Here is a 13755-nt window from a genome sequence, read left to right on the forward strand (position 1 = left end):
GCCTTCCTGTCTCCTTTGTGTACGTGTCTGGCACTGCCCTCATGCAGAGCTATCCTGCAAAGCTGACCCTGCTGTTCAGCAGGGTGCTTAAGCACCCCAACTTCTGATAAAGTTATCCTTGCAGTGACTCAAACATTGACGTTCCTATGAGCATCCTGGATTCCAGTCTTTTGAGTTTAGTAACAACAGAATCAAATTTTCAGGTGTCTCCAGGTAGTTTATTAAAAGTGACATCCCAAGTCAAGCACTGATGTTCAAAGTGATAAGTAGTTGAACCCGGCAGTTAAAGAAATGACCTCTGTGTAGCATCTTTGTATGCTGTCTCGCGTCCTATGTGTGGAGTTGTGGTTTCTGGACACAGACCCATATGTTACTGTGGCTAGTTTACATCAACATCAGATGCTCACACCTAGTTCTTGCCTAGGGGTACACTAGTCTGGCCTCTTACAATTTATATTTTGAGACAAGGTCTTACGCTGCAGCCTAGGCTATCTCCACACTTGGGAGCTTCCTATCTCAGCTTCTCAAGTCCTGGGACTAAAGGCAGGGTCACATTCCTCTCAGATGAGGGTACCAAGGCACAGCCTCACTCACCACGTGACTGAGCTGAGAGGCTTTTCTTCACCTAGAGTGTCTAAGAACAGCCTTATCAGGAGGCCCACGGTTGTCTTCCTATACTAACTCTGCTTCTCTCTCCCATGCACAGTCAGAATTAGGCTGCCTTTGCTGTCTCACTGGTAATTCTGAGATGCCTCTGTCCCAGAGATGTCTGTTACAGTGTGTGAGACCACGTGTGACAACCACATGCATTCACAGCCCCTCACCGCCCAGTAACTCAGCTGGTTTGACTGACACTGATTTTATTTAACATACCCCCCCCCCCCAGGGCCTCTGGTTAGATGAAAATGACCCGGGAAACTCCCTGCCAGCTAGCTTCCATGGTGCTGGACGGTGCTGTGTGCGCTGCAGCGGAGCGAAGGCATCAATGGTCTCAACCCGGTGCTGGACCCCAGTCCCCAACACTGACGTGCCAGCCGAGATGTGCCCACCGGCACAGTCAGGGCATGGCCACTGTGGGGTAGTGAACTGCTTTCTGATTGAGTTTGAGGCCTGCTCCACAGCAGGGATTTCATGCTTGGAACTCTAATCTGGGCCAAAAGCTCCTGGCCGGGGCCGTCCCAGGCCCTAGGGTAGAAGCTGCCGTTGTTGCTTTGCTAAACAGGCGTGTTAAAAATCGTCTTCTAAGTGTTGGTGTTTACACCCATAGATCTGGACTGTTCTCCAGCTTGGCCGGAGAAGCTCCTTTTTATAATAGGCAGCAGTGAATGCAGAGATCCATAACTGGTCCCGGTGGCTGAGAAGAGGGCACTGAGCATTCAGTCCTGAATGGAGTATCCTAATGAGCTCTCCCCTCACCTCGCACCCTCTCCAAGGCCCAGGGAACTTTGTGGAAGAGAAAGCAGGGAGAATATACGAGCTGAAAAGTGGTGGGGAGCGCCATGAGACGTTCAATCTGGACATACATGATGAGTTCACTTCCAGACTCACAGCCGCTGTGGTGACCTGTTCGAGACTGCACCAGGTCAGGCCAGACGAGATTCTGCCCTCGATGGGGTGGGTGCGTGGGTCATGCTCCATGCCCCACTCCTTACTGAGGCGCGATTGGCAGTTGGCACTGCTGGGGGAGCGCACTCCGGTGGACTGCCCCACACCACACCCAGAGGTGGCTGGAGCCAGCTTCTCAGGCTCGAGCGGTGAGAAGGTCTCCCCAGACTCCCCATCGTAACACATATGCACGGGAGGTAGCACTGCTGGGACTTACTGGTTCATCAGAAAAAGACGTGAGGGCAATACAAGGCGAGCAGCAGAATGGGGCAGCAGTGGGGTTGTATTTCAGTGTGTGTGTGTGTGTGTGTGTGTGTGTGTGTGTGTGTGTGTGTGTGTGTGTGTAATTCCTAAGAATAAAGGGAAGTTTAAAGTCCCAAGGAAAGAGACATCGCCTTTCAATGTTAACAGAATCTGACCACCTCTTAGCCACGTTGTTGGATTTCAGTTACTTCATGATCTGTTTAAACCACATCGAGTATCTTGGGACTGTGGTGAGGAGGAACACGTGTGACCGCCCTGGTGGCGGCAAACCCAGGATCCCCGTGAGGAACCAGGTCCCCTTGTGTTCTCGGGTGACCACACTCCCCTCCACCCAAGGCCCAGTCACCACGCCGCCCTTCTCACAGCTTGTTCTTGTTGTGACAGTCACATTCAGGGTCTGTCCACATTCCTCCCCATCCTCCTGTGTGACCGGAAGCCTCATGGGTGTGGTATCCAGGTCTGTGCCATTGAGGGTCCAGCCGCTGAGGAGACCCTCTGTTCCAGGGATGAGGACATGCTCAGCAAAGTCCCTCTCTGGGACACAGACAGGGAGCCCTGAGCTGGGGCAATGCAAGGGTTTCTCTAGTTCCAGCAGTGAGAGGTCATTCTCCCCTGACTCCTCATCATAGCGCATGTGCACGTGAGTGCTCTTGATGCCAATCCGCTGGCCAGCATCTGAAATCATGAGCAACCAACCGACTTAGTCTCCAGGAACTGATTTCTCAGTGTAACCCTATGGGGGAGAGGCAGCGTTCTTCTGGGACTTGAATGCAGATCATATCCCTGGCCTCTTCACACTGTCCTCTAAAAAAGTCAGATTTTTATTCTGGAACACAGGACAGTGTGGGGGCTGGTTAGAAAACAGGAAGCGGCGAAGAGGAACGTCGCCAGGCCAGTCTGAACATGGCCGCTCAGGACTTATCATCACGTGGTTAGTTCTTTCAGGGTGAGTCTCCGCCTGAGTGTTTAAGGTCAAGAGTGAGACATGCTCGCTTCAAAGCTCCCACTTGCTGTTGAGCACAGCCATAGCTGATGATGGGAACTTCCCAGTGGGGAGAAACGATCGTCCAGGCTTTGGAGATGGAAAATGAGATACAGATACGCCCTGAGATGATCCAGGGTTGCAGCCCAAGATCATAGGGAGGAGGGATTTGAACCCAGCTCCTCTGGCTCTCAGCCAGCCCTCCTCAGCCAGGTGGCTGCTCTACTGCTGCGATTTGGCCTGAGCTGGATGCTGCTTAGCATTGGCTCACTGTGTCCACATTCTACTAGATACGTCTTGTTCTGTAAATGCTTGTGATTGTACAGCTACCTCGGTGTTACTGAAGCTATTTCATGTCTTGCTTTAGAAACAAAATTTCTAGTTGAAAATTTTCCATGTTATTCCTTTTGGATTATTTTTTATTTATAATGAGATCTTATAACATTCATGGGAGAAATACTTACTTGCTTTGACACTAATGTTGTTGTGTAGTAATGAGCACTTTGCTGTGGTCAACACGAAGTCCTCCTGGATTAAAACACCACCACAGAAGTCCTTTCCTTCGGAATTTGTTAACTTGACCTTTAAAAAACAGAAAATGGCTGTTAGCGGCCAGTGTAAGATTAGAGAACAGTAAAGCCGAGTGGCAGTCTGGGGCACCAGGGACAGTCAATCAGCGTCCACACCCCACTGTTTCTTCCATGGCTACCAGTGCTCTGACACCTCAGCCAAGGTTCAGAGGCCCTTCTTGGCCAAGGAAGAGTGACAGCTGTCAGATTTCCCTCCCCCTGGAACAAGGAAAGCAGACAGAATTGAAGGGCTGGTCACCAGGGACCATGATCTTCCAGGGGCCAGCGCGTTTGTGACTCTAAGTTTGCATGGCACAGTTCAGGAAGGGTAGCTCGGGCAGAGTCCCGAGTGGAAAGGGCCTGAGAGCACCGGGAGACATGGTGGCTGCAGTTGTCGGGTGGATCCTAAAGGGGACGACTCGGGAGCTACAGGCTCTCCTGGTTCTCAGGGGTCATACTGAGCATGTGAAGAGAAGCTACTTAAGGCCAGGGAAGCTTACCCTAAAGGGTCAGAGGGGAAGTTCCGGGGCTCATGAAGGCTGCGATAGTGTGCTATACCAGCCAGTTGAAAATGTGGCCAAGCATTTGATGGAACACAGTAGGGTCTTGTCTCTGTAGGGGAAGCCAGAGAACCAACCCAGAACACTGCACTGGCCTTCCCCAGCAAAGCCTAAAAGCAAGGTGTAAATTGGATTAAGCTGTTTCCGGGTATCTCAACCATGTTCCAGAGCATCACTGAAGTATATTTATAAAGCACAAAGCTTTCTGTAGCTAATCAATTATAGTTCTGCAATCCGCTAATAGTCACCAGGCAGAAAAATAACACATGACTATGTTCCATATTGAGAAAAATCAACCAAGCTGACTCAGAACTGTTAGGTGCAGACAGGATGATGGAGCTGACTCAGAACTGTTAGGTGCAGGCAGGATGATGGAGCTGACTCAGAACTGTTAAGTGCAGGCAGGACAATGGAGCTGACTCAGAACTGTTAGGTGCAGGCAGGATGATGGAGCTGACTCAGAACTGTTAGGTATGGGGCAGGATGATGGAGCTGACTCAGAACTGTTAGGTGCAGGCAGGATGATGGAGCTGACTCAGAACTGTTAGGTGCAGGCAGGACAATGGAGCTGACTCAGAACTGTTAGGTGCAGGCAGGATGATGGAACTGACTCAGAACTGTTAGGTGCAGGCAGGATGATGGAGCAGCAATTACTATTCCAGAAACCCAGAGAAATAAGCAGAGACAAAGCAGAGAAAGGGTCTAAGTTGTTTGTAGATGATGGCTACAGGGTGTGGGTTGTGGGATTCACATCAGATTAGATGCAGCAGATTAAGACAGAGAGGAGCCTGAAACCTTACCCACCCGGACCATGTTCACACTGCCAGGCCTAGCTGGGGTCAGGCACAGCCTGATAAATGTTAGTTCTATCTTCCTTTTGCAGCAGATGGAGACTGTTACAGAAGTCCATAACTGGTCAAAATACAGAGAATCAATGGCTGTGGGGTCCCCAGACATAATCGATACATCTTCAATGCAGCCCCTATACCTAAGGCCCAGGGGAATTTCAGGAAAGAGGTGGAAAAAAGAAAAAACACCCAGACCAGGATGCCTGTTGTGAGATAAAGTGTTCTAGACACAACAGGGAAGCCACATCCACAAAATCTCAGCAGTACAGTTGCCTAAACAAGACCTGCATAATGACAGCACCAGCTGACGTGCTAATGTGGGTGGAGAAATTTCACAAAGCCCCACCCTTAAAGAACAGCCCATTGATGACTACTGAGAAAGGAAGAATCGGGTTCTCCAGGGACGAGCCCCCTAATAGGTTATCCCACATGGTCAGCCCTAAACACACGGACCTATGAGGTGTGTGTTCCCCCAACTCCCTCTCAAATTCATGACCTCTTCCTCGCCACACACACACACACACACACACACACACACACACTACTGAGTCCATTTGATGTTGCTCATATATATATATACATATAAAGAAAAGGGAAATCTAACATATTTTATATTTATAAACATTTAGTATATATTTGGATTGAATTAAAACATTACAATTATTGTCCCGTTTTTTACTTATATTAGTGTGACTACCGGAAACTTCTTAGCTGCCTGCATGGTGAGTACCATACCCTTCTGAACAAGTTGCTCTATGGGACATTAAGATCTAGAGGTCAAAGGCTGCCATGGTGACCCATAAGGTGAACAATGTGGAACACAGGGACATCAAAGCCAAGATGGGGCACAAAACCACGAGACAAAGCAAGACCTGTGTGGCCGGGTCACAAGCAGAGCAAGCTAAGACTAAATTAGTGGCCAGGTAGCTGAGACCTACAGTGCGTGGCATGGAGCTGGGGACAGGGAGAAGTTCTATATATCAATCACATCGATCTAGATATGACTGATACTGCCCAGAGCGACTGTCAGGCCAGTGGGCCCCGAATGCTTCAGTTCTAAGTGGTCAGTGGACAAGGAGAACAAAGAGAAGTAGGAGGTGAAACAGAGCAGCTTGGAGTCCAGGCCAGAGGGTGGAGGGGGAGGTGTGTGTGGATTAGAGGCTGTGCACAGATAACCATGTCCCCTGGCTGGGCTCTGGCACAAGGCGTAGCCTGGTGGCTGTAACCAATGCACACTTCTGAGGTGGAGCAAGTGCCGCAGAGGGCCGAGCTTGTGCTCCAGGAGAGCCTACGGAGCTCAGGAAAGAGTTTGTTCCCAATTCTCTCGGTCGTCACCTGTTTCGGGCCAGAAAGGGGAAATGACAGATGGAGTTTGTAACAGGACAGAAGTTGTTAGCGGACGCTGTTACCTGCCACGGGAAGCTAGGTGGATCCTGGCCGTCTTTTTCCAGTGTCCTGATGTGTTTAGAAGTCAGGGCCCCACAGGCACACTTGTCTTCATTTGCGGTGGGAACATGAGAAGAAAATCAGTGTTTTCCGAGTGGACTAGCCGGAAGTCTCATCTGAGTGCTGGCACACTCGAGGTCATTGGTGGCCATGGGGAGCAAGTGAAGCTGAACTGCCTGCTCCCAGGCTTGTTCAGGGGGCAGTTTGGATAATAGAGTCATGGGCCTCCTGACACAAAGCACTTCCGGCACTTGGGTTGCTCTCATGTGGAGGCCAGAACCCCGAGTCAGCAATTACATCCCACTGACCACGGCACTGCACCCCGTAACCGTGACGGGGAAGGAAGGGGCCGTGGGGGGCGCGATGGCCCGCCTCTGTAGGAACTCACCACTCGGACTGCATGATTTGCGGTCCGTGCCCAGCTTGTAGCCCTTTGCACAGCTGCACACGTAGGAGGATAGCCCTGGATGGCAGAAGTGCTGGCACCCGTCGGTCCTCTCGAGGTGACATTCGTTTTTAGCTGAAAGGGAAGAGAAAGCTAAAACCAGCCACGCCGATGATGTGGAATGGTCAGCGCTGTTGTCTACCTGTGCATGGGTCTGGCCCGCCTGTCCCAGTGTTGCTTGTATGTTACATGTCCAAAAATAAATAAATAAATAAATAAAAATTAAAACGTGGAGCTACGTCCACAGCCCTCATTCTCCCCAGCTTGCCAGTTTTCATATAAAGCTTCCCACACTCAAGTGTCCCAGGAATGTCCATGGAGACACAGTGAGATGGCGCCTCTGTTCGGCCTCAGGAGGAGTCGCCCAGTCCTGGACATCTGACTGGTATCGCATCTACGTCCCTAGATGTTTCCTTTCCCACTGCAAAGGCTGCAGTCTTTGGATTGTTCCTTCAAAGAGCAGAAATGGGACCAGGAGGGGGGGCGGTGTCAGAGACCAGTGTAGGCAGCGGAGCAGCTGAGGTGAGACACCCAGAATGCATTGCCAGGGAGGTGGTGGGGTGGGAATCTGGAGTTGGGAGCAAAGATCTGGGATGAAGAGCCTTTTCTCCCAGAGTGCTGCTTCTGAGCTACAGAGTCACGGGAAGAGGGACATGCGTTTCTTTCTGTAGTTGACAGTTATCAGGAATTCATTCCCTTGGTTCCATGAGGTCATTTGCATGGGTGTTTAAGGAGTTTTCTCAGGCCTTGTGGTATAGGTAGGTGTCTATCACAACTACTCTGAAGTCTGAGAGGGGAGGATCATTAGTTCAAGGCCTGTCTGGACTATATAGCAAATGCCCTTATTTTTACTTTTTATGTAGAGGGGTGTTTTGCCTATATGTGTCTGTGTACCATATGGGTGCAGTGCCCACAGAGGCTAGAGCAGGTGTTAGATCTCCCTAGGACTGGAGTTATAGAAGGTTGTGAGCTTCCATGTGGGTGCTGGGAATCAAACAGGGAAGAGCAGCCCATCCTCTTAACTGCTGGGGATGTCTTTCTGTATGCTGTGAATGTGTGTTGCTCTGATTTGGTTGATAAATGAAACGCTGATTGGCCAATAGCCAGGCAGGAAGTATAGGCGGGATAAGCAGAGAGGAGAATTCTGGGGAGTAGAAGGCTGAGTCAGGAGTCGCCAGCCAGACACAAAGGAAGTAAGATGTGAAGGCAGAACTGAGAAAAGGTACCAAGCCATGTGGCTAAACATACGTAAGAATTATGGGTTAGTTTAAATGTAAGAGCTAGTCAGTGGTAGGCCTGAACTAATGGCCAAACAGTTATAATTAATATAAGCCTCTGTGTGTTTACTTGGTGCGGGACCGTGGGAGCTAGGTGGGACCAGGAATACTTCAGCTACACTTAATCTCCGAGCCCCTCCCTAGCTCCATGCAAGTTCAAAGTCAGTCTGGGGCGTATATTGAGACCCTGATCAAAGACAGAAAGTAAAAAGGACTGAGCTATCAGTGGGAGAGTGTGCCCGCCTGTGTGAGACCCTACATTCAAACCCAACAGCTTAGAAGTGGCGGGGGTCTATTTACTTATGAAGCTTTGTTTTGCTTTCTCTCTCTCTAGAGTATCCCTGACTGGCATGCCAGTCAGACACATCTGTGTGCGCCCTGTGCAACTTGTGTGCCGATTGTGGATTGGGGGCGGGGATGGTTGGGAAAGGGGAGAAAAGGAGACCCTGTGCTATGAAAATTTCAAGAGGGGTAGGGTGGTACAGAGGCTCACAGAATACAGCCAGCACCTGTGGGTGATTTCTAGGGGTGGGGTGGAATAGGGGAACCAAGGTGTCCCCCAAGATGAGTGTATCAAGCTGCCCTGTCTCCTGGCGAGCCCCATCGCGGGTTGGGCGTGGGTGGAGCCTCCCCCATCACGGGTTGAGAGTGGGTGGAGCCTCCCCCATCGCGGGTTGGGTGTGGGTGGAGCCTCACCCATGGCGCAGTTCTTGCCCTCGTAGCCAGAGGAGCACATGCAGCTGTAATTGCGGATGTAGTCCTTGCATATCCCGTTGTTGAGGCAGGGCTGGGAGACGCATGGAGAACCACCTACGGAAGCAGAAGGGCCTCTGAGAGTGCACCGTGGACTCCTTGAGTCAGGACCATCCTAAGCTTGCTCCACTAGGGAAGAGGAGAACAAGTTCCGGGTGCTTCCTGTCCCATTGGGTGTCATGTGCCCCTGACCCCCAATCTCTCACCATTATTATCACGCACCCCAAGATCTTCTACCCATTTCATAGTGCGTCCTTGCTTTCACCCACCCTGTGTTCTCCATTCACTTTCATTCTCTTTCTGTTGACACCCACCCCGTGTTCTTCCTGAGGATAGCCTACAGAGCAGATCCCAAGACAAACATCTGGGTTACAGCTACAGTTCTCAAATCTGGCCCATCTCCGGACGACAGCATGCCCTTCCCAGAAGTAGGATGAGCTATGAGGTGAAGAAGGGCTCCTGTCTGTTTTCTGAGCCCCGGCTGCCTAGGAACTCACAGACATCAACACAATGAAAGCAGAGGCCTCACTGTGGTCTTGCTAGCGGGAGCCTGGGGACCAATGCCCTTCCCCGGGCAGACAGCAGGTCCCGGGAGCCACAGGTTTAGAATGTGAATCCATGGGCCCCAGAGGAGATTGTCCTGAGTCTCAGCCCAGGCCAGAGAGCTGAGAATGCACTTACCATTATACTGTTTCCAGAATCTTTCCTGCCAAAGCAAAAGGTAAGAACATTACCGTGGGGTCTTTCTGTATTCAATCTACCATGGATGGACTCAGGGGAAGAAAACATGGGTTTTACTCACTCGTCTGGAGGATGTGGACTTTTTCTGTGTGATTTAACAGCCTGTTTACATTGAACAGGGGTGGAATATTACCAGGCTACTTACCGTGTCTCATGGAGAGGGAGAATGTTGTGTGTGAGGACACAAAGCTAGCTACAGCATCTCCTTCCTGGTTGCTTTCTACTTCACTCTATGGAAATGCCTGGTGATTGTCTGAAATTCCCGTCTTTTTTAAAGTTATAATTTTAAAGGTTCGTTGGGGAGGCTGGAGTGGGACATCCACATGAGCTACTCATACTTGTGGTGTGTCCCCAAACCATACTGGAACTTCCTAATGATGTGTGGATGATGTCATGATCGCTCTTCCCCTCACTCAGGAAATCAGCAAATTGAAATTTAGGGTGGGCTACTTTAAAAACTTTTATTAAGTGACAGATGGGCTGTTTCAGAAGGATCCTCTATACTGTATGAATCTTTAAGAAACTATGATTTAAAAACCATTTAAAGCTGGGCAGTGGTGGTGCACGCCTTTAATCCCAGCATTCGGGAGGCAGAGGCAGGCAGATCTCTGTGAGTTCGAGGCCAGCCTGGTCTCCAAAGCGAGTTCCAGGAAAGGCGCAAAGCTACACAGAGAAACCCTGTCTCGAAACAAACAAACAAACAAAAAACAAAAAATAATAAAATAAAAACCATTTAAACACTCTATGGATAAGAAGCCAATGTTTTATCCACAACCGATTTTAAATATTGCTACGTTAACGTGTAACACTACTACCAAGGTAGAGACTGAACTAGAACTACACGCTAGACCAGCGCTCCACCACCGCGCCTCACCCCAGCCTGGGAGATTGTTATTAAATATTTTACAGCTGTATTCTGAAGTGCTTACATGAAAACAGTCACCGTTCCCTAAGTTTTGGCTCCCTCTCTCTGTCTTCTGATAATCTTATGAGTAATTAAAAATGCCAAATGCTTACTTGATTGTTAGTGTCTGTGCACGTGTGAGAAAAGGATTCACCTAATCCAGACCATGGTGTGTGTGTGTGTGTGTGTGTGTGTGTATGTGTGTGTATGTGTGTGTGTGTAAGGGAAGAGTTTTTGTCTTTCTAAAATTCTCCCAACATGTGCCAACAGTGGATTTTGGCGATTTGGTTGCGGTGTGGTGGGTAGCCCAAGCAGAAGGAGTCTAGAGTGTGGTCCCCACCTGCTGCTGAGGCCCGCTTGCCCCCACCTCTAAGTTGGCCTTCTCAACTGTGGAGTCAGCCTCACACCAACCCCACCACAAGGAAATGGGCGAATTAAACCTGTGCCCTGAGACAGCCGGGCCTGAACAGTCAGAAAGCATGCGTGCCCCGTGGGGTTTATGGGGCTCATGGGGCTGGCAGGGAGCTTGCGGGGGGGGGGGGGGCGGGGGCTCTCGGGGCTCGTGGGGGGGGGGGCTCGCGGGGCTTGTGGGGGGCTCAGGGGGCTCGCAGGGCAGGGTTCGCGGGGCTCACGTACAGTCAAGACATCATCTTCAAACACTTCTCTCGCTTCCTCATACTTGCAGATTTCCTCGTAGCATTCCTTTTCCAAGTTGCCCTCGAAGATTTCTTCCAGGAGATAAGAACCAGCACGTCTCCATCTCACCAGAACTTTGTGTGCCTCCGAGGCCGGAAGAAACACTGCGGGTGGGGGGTGAGGGGTGGGGGGTGGGGTGCAGCAGTGTAAGAGGGAGCCCTCTGTCACACAGTGACACACGGTGCCTCGGCTGGAGCATGCTGTTCCCTCCTGTTCAGCAGGGCCTGGTCTGTGCTCCTCTTCAGGGCCAGCTAGCTGGTCATTCCTATGCTGTGCAGGTATTTTCTGTGTTGAGTGGGCAGATGGCCCTTATGGGTTAGGCAGACACACACAGGCCCTGAGAGGCTGTGCTCAGTTAGCTGCAGTAGGTGAGGGTCCAGGCAGAAAGCATGATCTGGGACAGGCACATCACCGCTCGCTTCAACATTATCTACACTGGCACTTTCCAATCTCGGTGTTGCAAAAATGCACCACCTGTGGGCAGACCCATGGAGTAGGTGCTTCGCGGAGAGTGGAGAGTGTCTGTATGTGAACACCCAGTAAAGGAATGCAAGGACTGAGTGGTCTCTCCATGGTGGGAAAGAGCCCTGAGCAGGCCGACCGAGACAGACGCCTCTGGAGCATTTCCCATGAGTGTGGGCTCGGGCGAGCTCCCTCAGACAGAGCTCGGATCCACAGAGTTCTCCTTCCTGCCTGTTCACAGGATACTGTTGGGCTCTGAGCATCTCCTACCCATACTGCCCCCTTGGATACTTTGGGCAGTGGTCAGGGGAGAGGACGGTTTCCTCAGAGCCGCACCACAGTTGGGTGTTAATGTGCCAAGATGCCTGTATCCACCCCAGGGACAGTGATGCTACCACAGGGCTTGGAGACATAGCCCTGCTCACGAGGAGCACTCAGGGCGAGGACAGGTACGCAAGCTGTCTTTCCCCCACACCAGTATGCAAGGTACCAAGAAGCCCCATTTGGCTAAAGTTGGGGCACATGTGGATCACAAAGGCTCAGCAGGGCTCAACCCGACAACAGTGATTTTTCTGAGAACTTTGGTCGGGCTTAGGGGCCCGGGCCAGTGCTGAGAGCCAGCGTGCAGGACTTGTCCGTGCGGGCTCCACCCTCACAGGGAGTTGGCGTTGAGCAAACTGTTACACATGAAGTGACAGGTGACGAGGAATGTCAGGTGTGGATGGAGGGGGTGTGGGAGGCAGAGAGGGTAGAGCCTAGCGGCCTGGAACCGCAGCTGAGCTGAGGAGCCGTGGGCTGCAGTCAGGGTCGGGGAAAGGAGGGCATAGACACTCCCGGAGGCTGGAATGGAGGCTTAGATAACTCCAGGATGGAAAGAGCAACATGGATCAAGGCTCAGGCTAGCTGTCCCCTGCAGTCCTTCGGCACAGAACAAGAACCCCGACATCTAGATGGACAGGCTGCAGCCCAGCTTCGGCTAAGGGGTGCCCAGCCAGGTCTTGTCCTGCATGACTTAGGCTGCCCTTGGCTCGACAGGTCCCTGTCCCTTTCAACAGCTCTTACCACATGGCAATGAGATCCATACCGACCTTCAGGAGGGAGAATGAGAATGTGGCTTGTCCTTTAGGACCCCTAGAGACAGTGTCATCTATAGAACCATTGGGGCTGTGCCAAGGAGGAGATGGCTAGGTCTGGTGGTCCTAGCACTCAGGAGACTGAGGCAGGAGGATTGCCAAGAGCTGAAACTAGCCTGAACTACATAGTGAGTTCCAGGCCAGCCTGGGCTATAGAATGAGGTCCCAGCTTTAAGAACATGTTTTTGTTTTATGTTCAGGCTATCTGTGTATTATTTCTCCTGCAGTTGTACATAAAATGTTTTTACATTCGAAAAAAAGGACAAATACTATAGAATTGTATTACATGAAATACATAGAATATACAAAAAAAAAAAAAAGAAAGAAAATGTTTTTAAAAGAAAAAAGCAGCAAGTGCCTACCTGAAAGCTCCGCCTGGTGCAGGACAAGGGTGAGGGTGAAGGCGAGGAGGAGGCCCCGGCGCAGCGAGACGCAGCCAGCCATGCTGACCCAGAGCCCGGCTGGCCCAGGCAGGGCAAAGTCTGCAGACAGACAAAGTCCAGGGCCCCGGGAGGCCCAGTGGTCAACGTGTGCCTCAGAACACATAGAGGGCTAGAGTGAGTGACGCGTGGACCGAGATGTTGAGGGCTTGTGTAGGAGATGCACCCCCGTTCTGTTCCCTTCCTGCATTTATTGGCAGCCAGGGTGGGAGGAGAAGGTAGACATGGAGGGGACCGTGGAGGCGCCTCCGTGCAGGTGGCCTTCTTTCCCTGCAAGGTGCCATCCTGGGTCCGGACCCAGCCGTGAGGGGGAAGGACGCCACCACAAGGAATGTGTAGCCTTGCAAAGGAAGGGCCCAGAGAATTGACGGGGGGAACGAGACAGTGTCAGATGAAGATGGGCGGGTAAGCAGGGCAGGCAAGGTCTAAAGGCTGGTGGACAGCGTGTCTACCCCAGAATCAGCTTCTCCAGTCCATCCAGGATACAAAAAAACACCAAAGACATCTGGGGTTCACGTTCCTCAGCACTGGGAGGGGCATGGCCTCTGTGAAAGCCTCCTCCATTCGGAAGGAAGTCTTTTCTCTTGCCATTGGCTAGGTCTTGTTTCTGGATCAGGAGCAGAGCCGAGC

The 13755-nt window shown here is 51.3% G+C and overlaps 1 protein-coding gene across 1 annotated transcript; it reads right to left on the bottom strand.

Moving 5' to 3' along the window:
• Positions 1-196: 196 nt before the first annotated feature.
• Proz (protein Z, vitamin K dependent plasma glycoprotein) lies at positions 197-13457 on the bottom strand. The gene is made up of 8 exons (XM_006981305.4): positions 13048-13457; positions 11031-11194; positions 9431-9455; positions 8693-8806; positions 6663-6794; positions 6238-6323; positions 3316-3433; positions 197-2544 (listed from the first exon to the last, which is right to left on the bottom strand). The coding sequence occupies exons 1-8, from the start codon at positions 13229-13231 to the stop codon at positions 2054-2056; spliced, it is 1314 nt and encodes a 437-aa protein (XP_006981367.2). The 5' UTR covers positions 13232-13457; the 3' UTR covers positions 197-2053.
• Between the last annotated feature and the right edge of the window lie 298 nt (positions 13458-13755).

This window comes from Peromyscus maniculatus, chromosome 17, assembly GCF_049852395.1.
Source record: "Peromyscus maniculatus bairdii isolate BWxNUB_F1_BW_parent chromosome 17, HU_Pman_BW_mat_3.1, whole genome shotgun sequence".
Lineage (NCBI taxonomy): Eukaryota > Metazoa > Chordata > Mammalia > Rodentia > Cricetidae > Peromyscus > Peromyscus maniculatus.

Excerpts from the sequence above, each read along its gene's own strand:
- Proz (XM_006981305.4), bottom strand. The coding sequence starts at position 13,231 with ATGTGTTCTGAGGCACACGTTGACCACTGGGCCTCCCGGGGCCCTGGA. Across the intron at positions 9,456-11,030 it reads TTGAAGATGATGTCTTGACT|GAAAGATTCTGGAAACAGTA; the intron begins GTACGTGAGCCC and ends TTGCTTTGGCAG. Across the intron at positions 8,807-9,430 it reads ATTCTGGAAACAGTATAATG|GTGGTTCTCCATGCGTCTCC; the intron begins GTAAGTGCATTC and ends CTGCTTCCGTAG.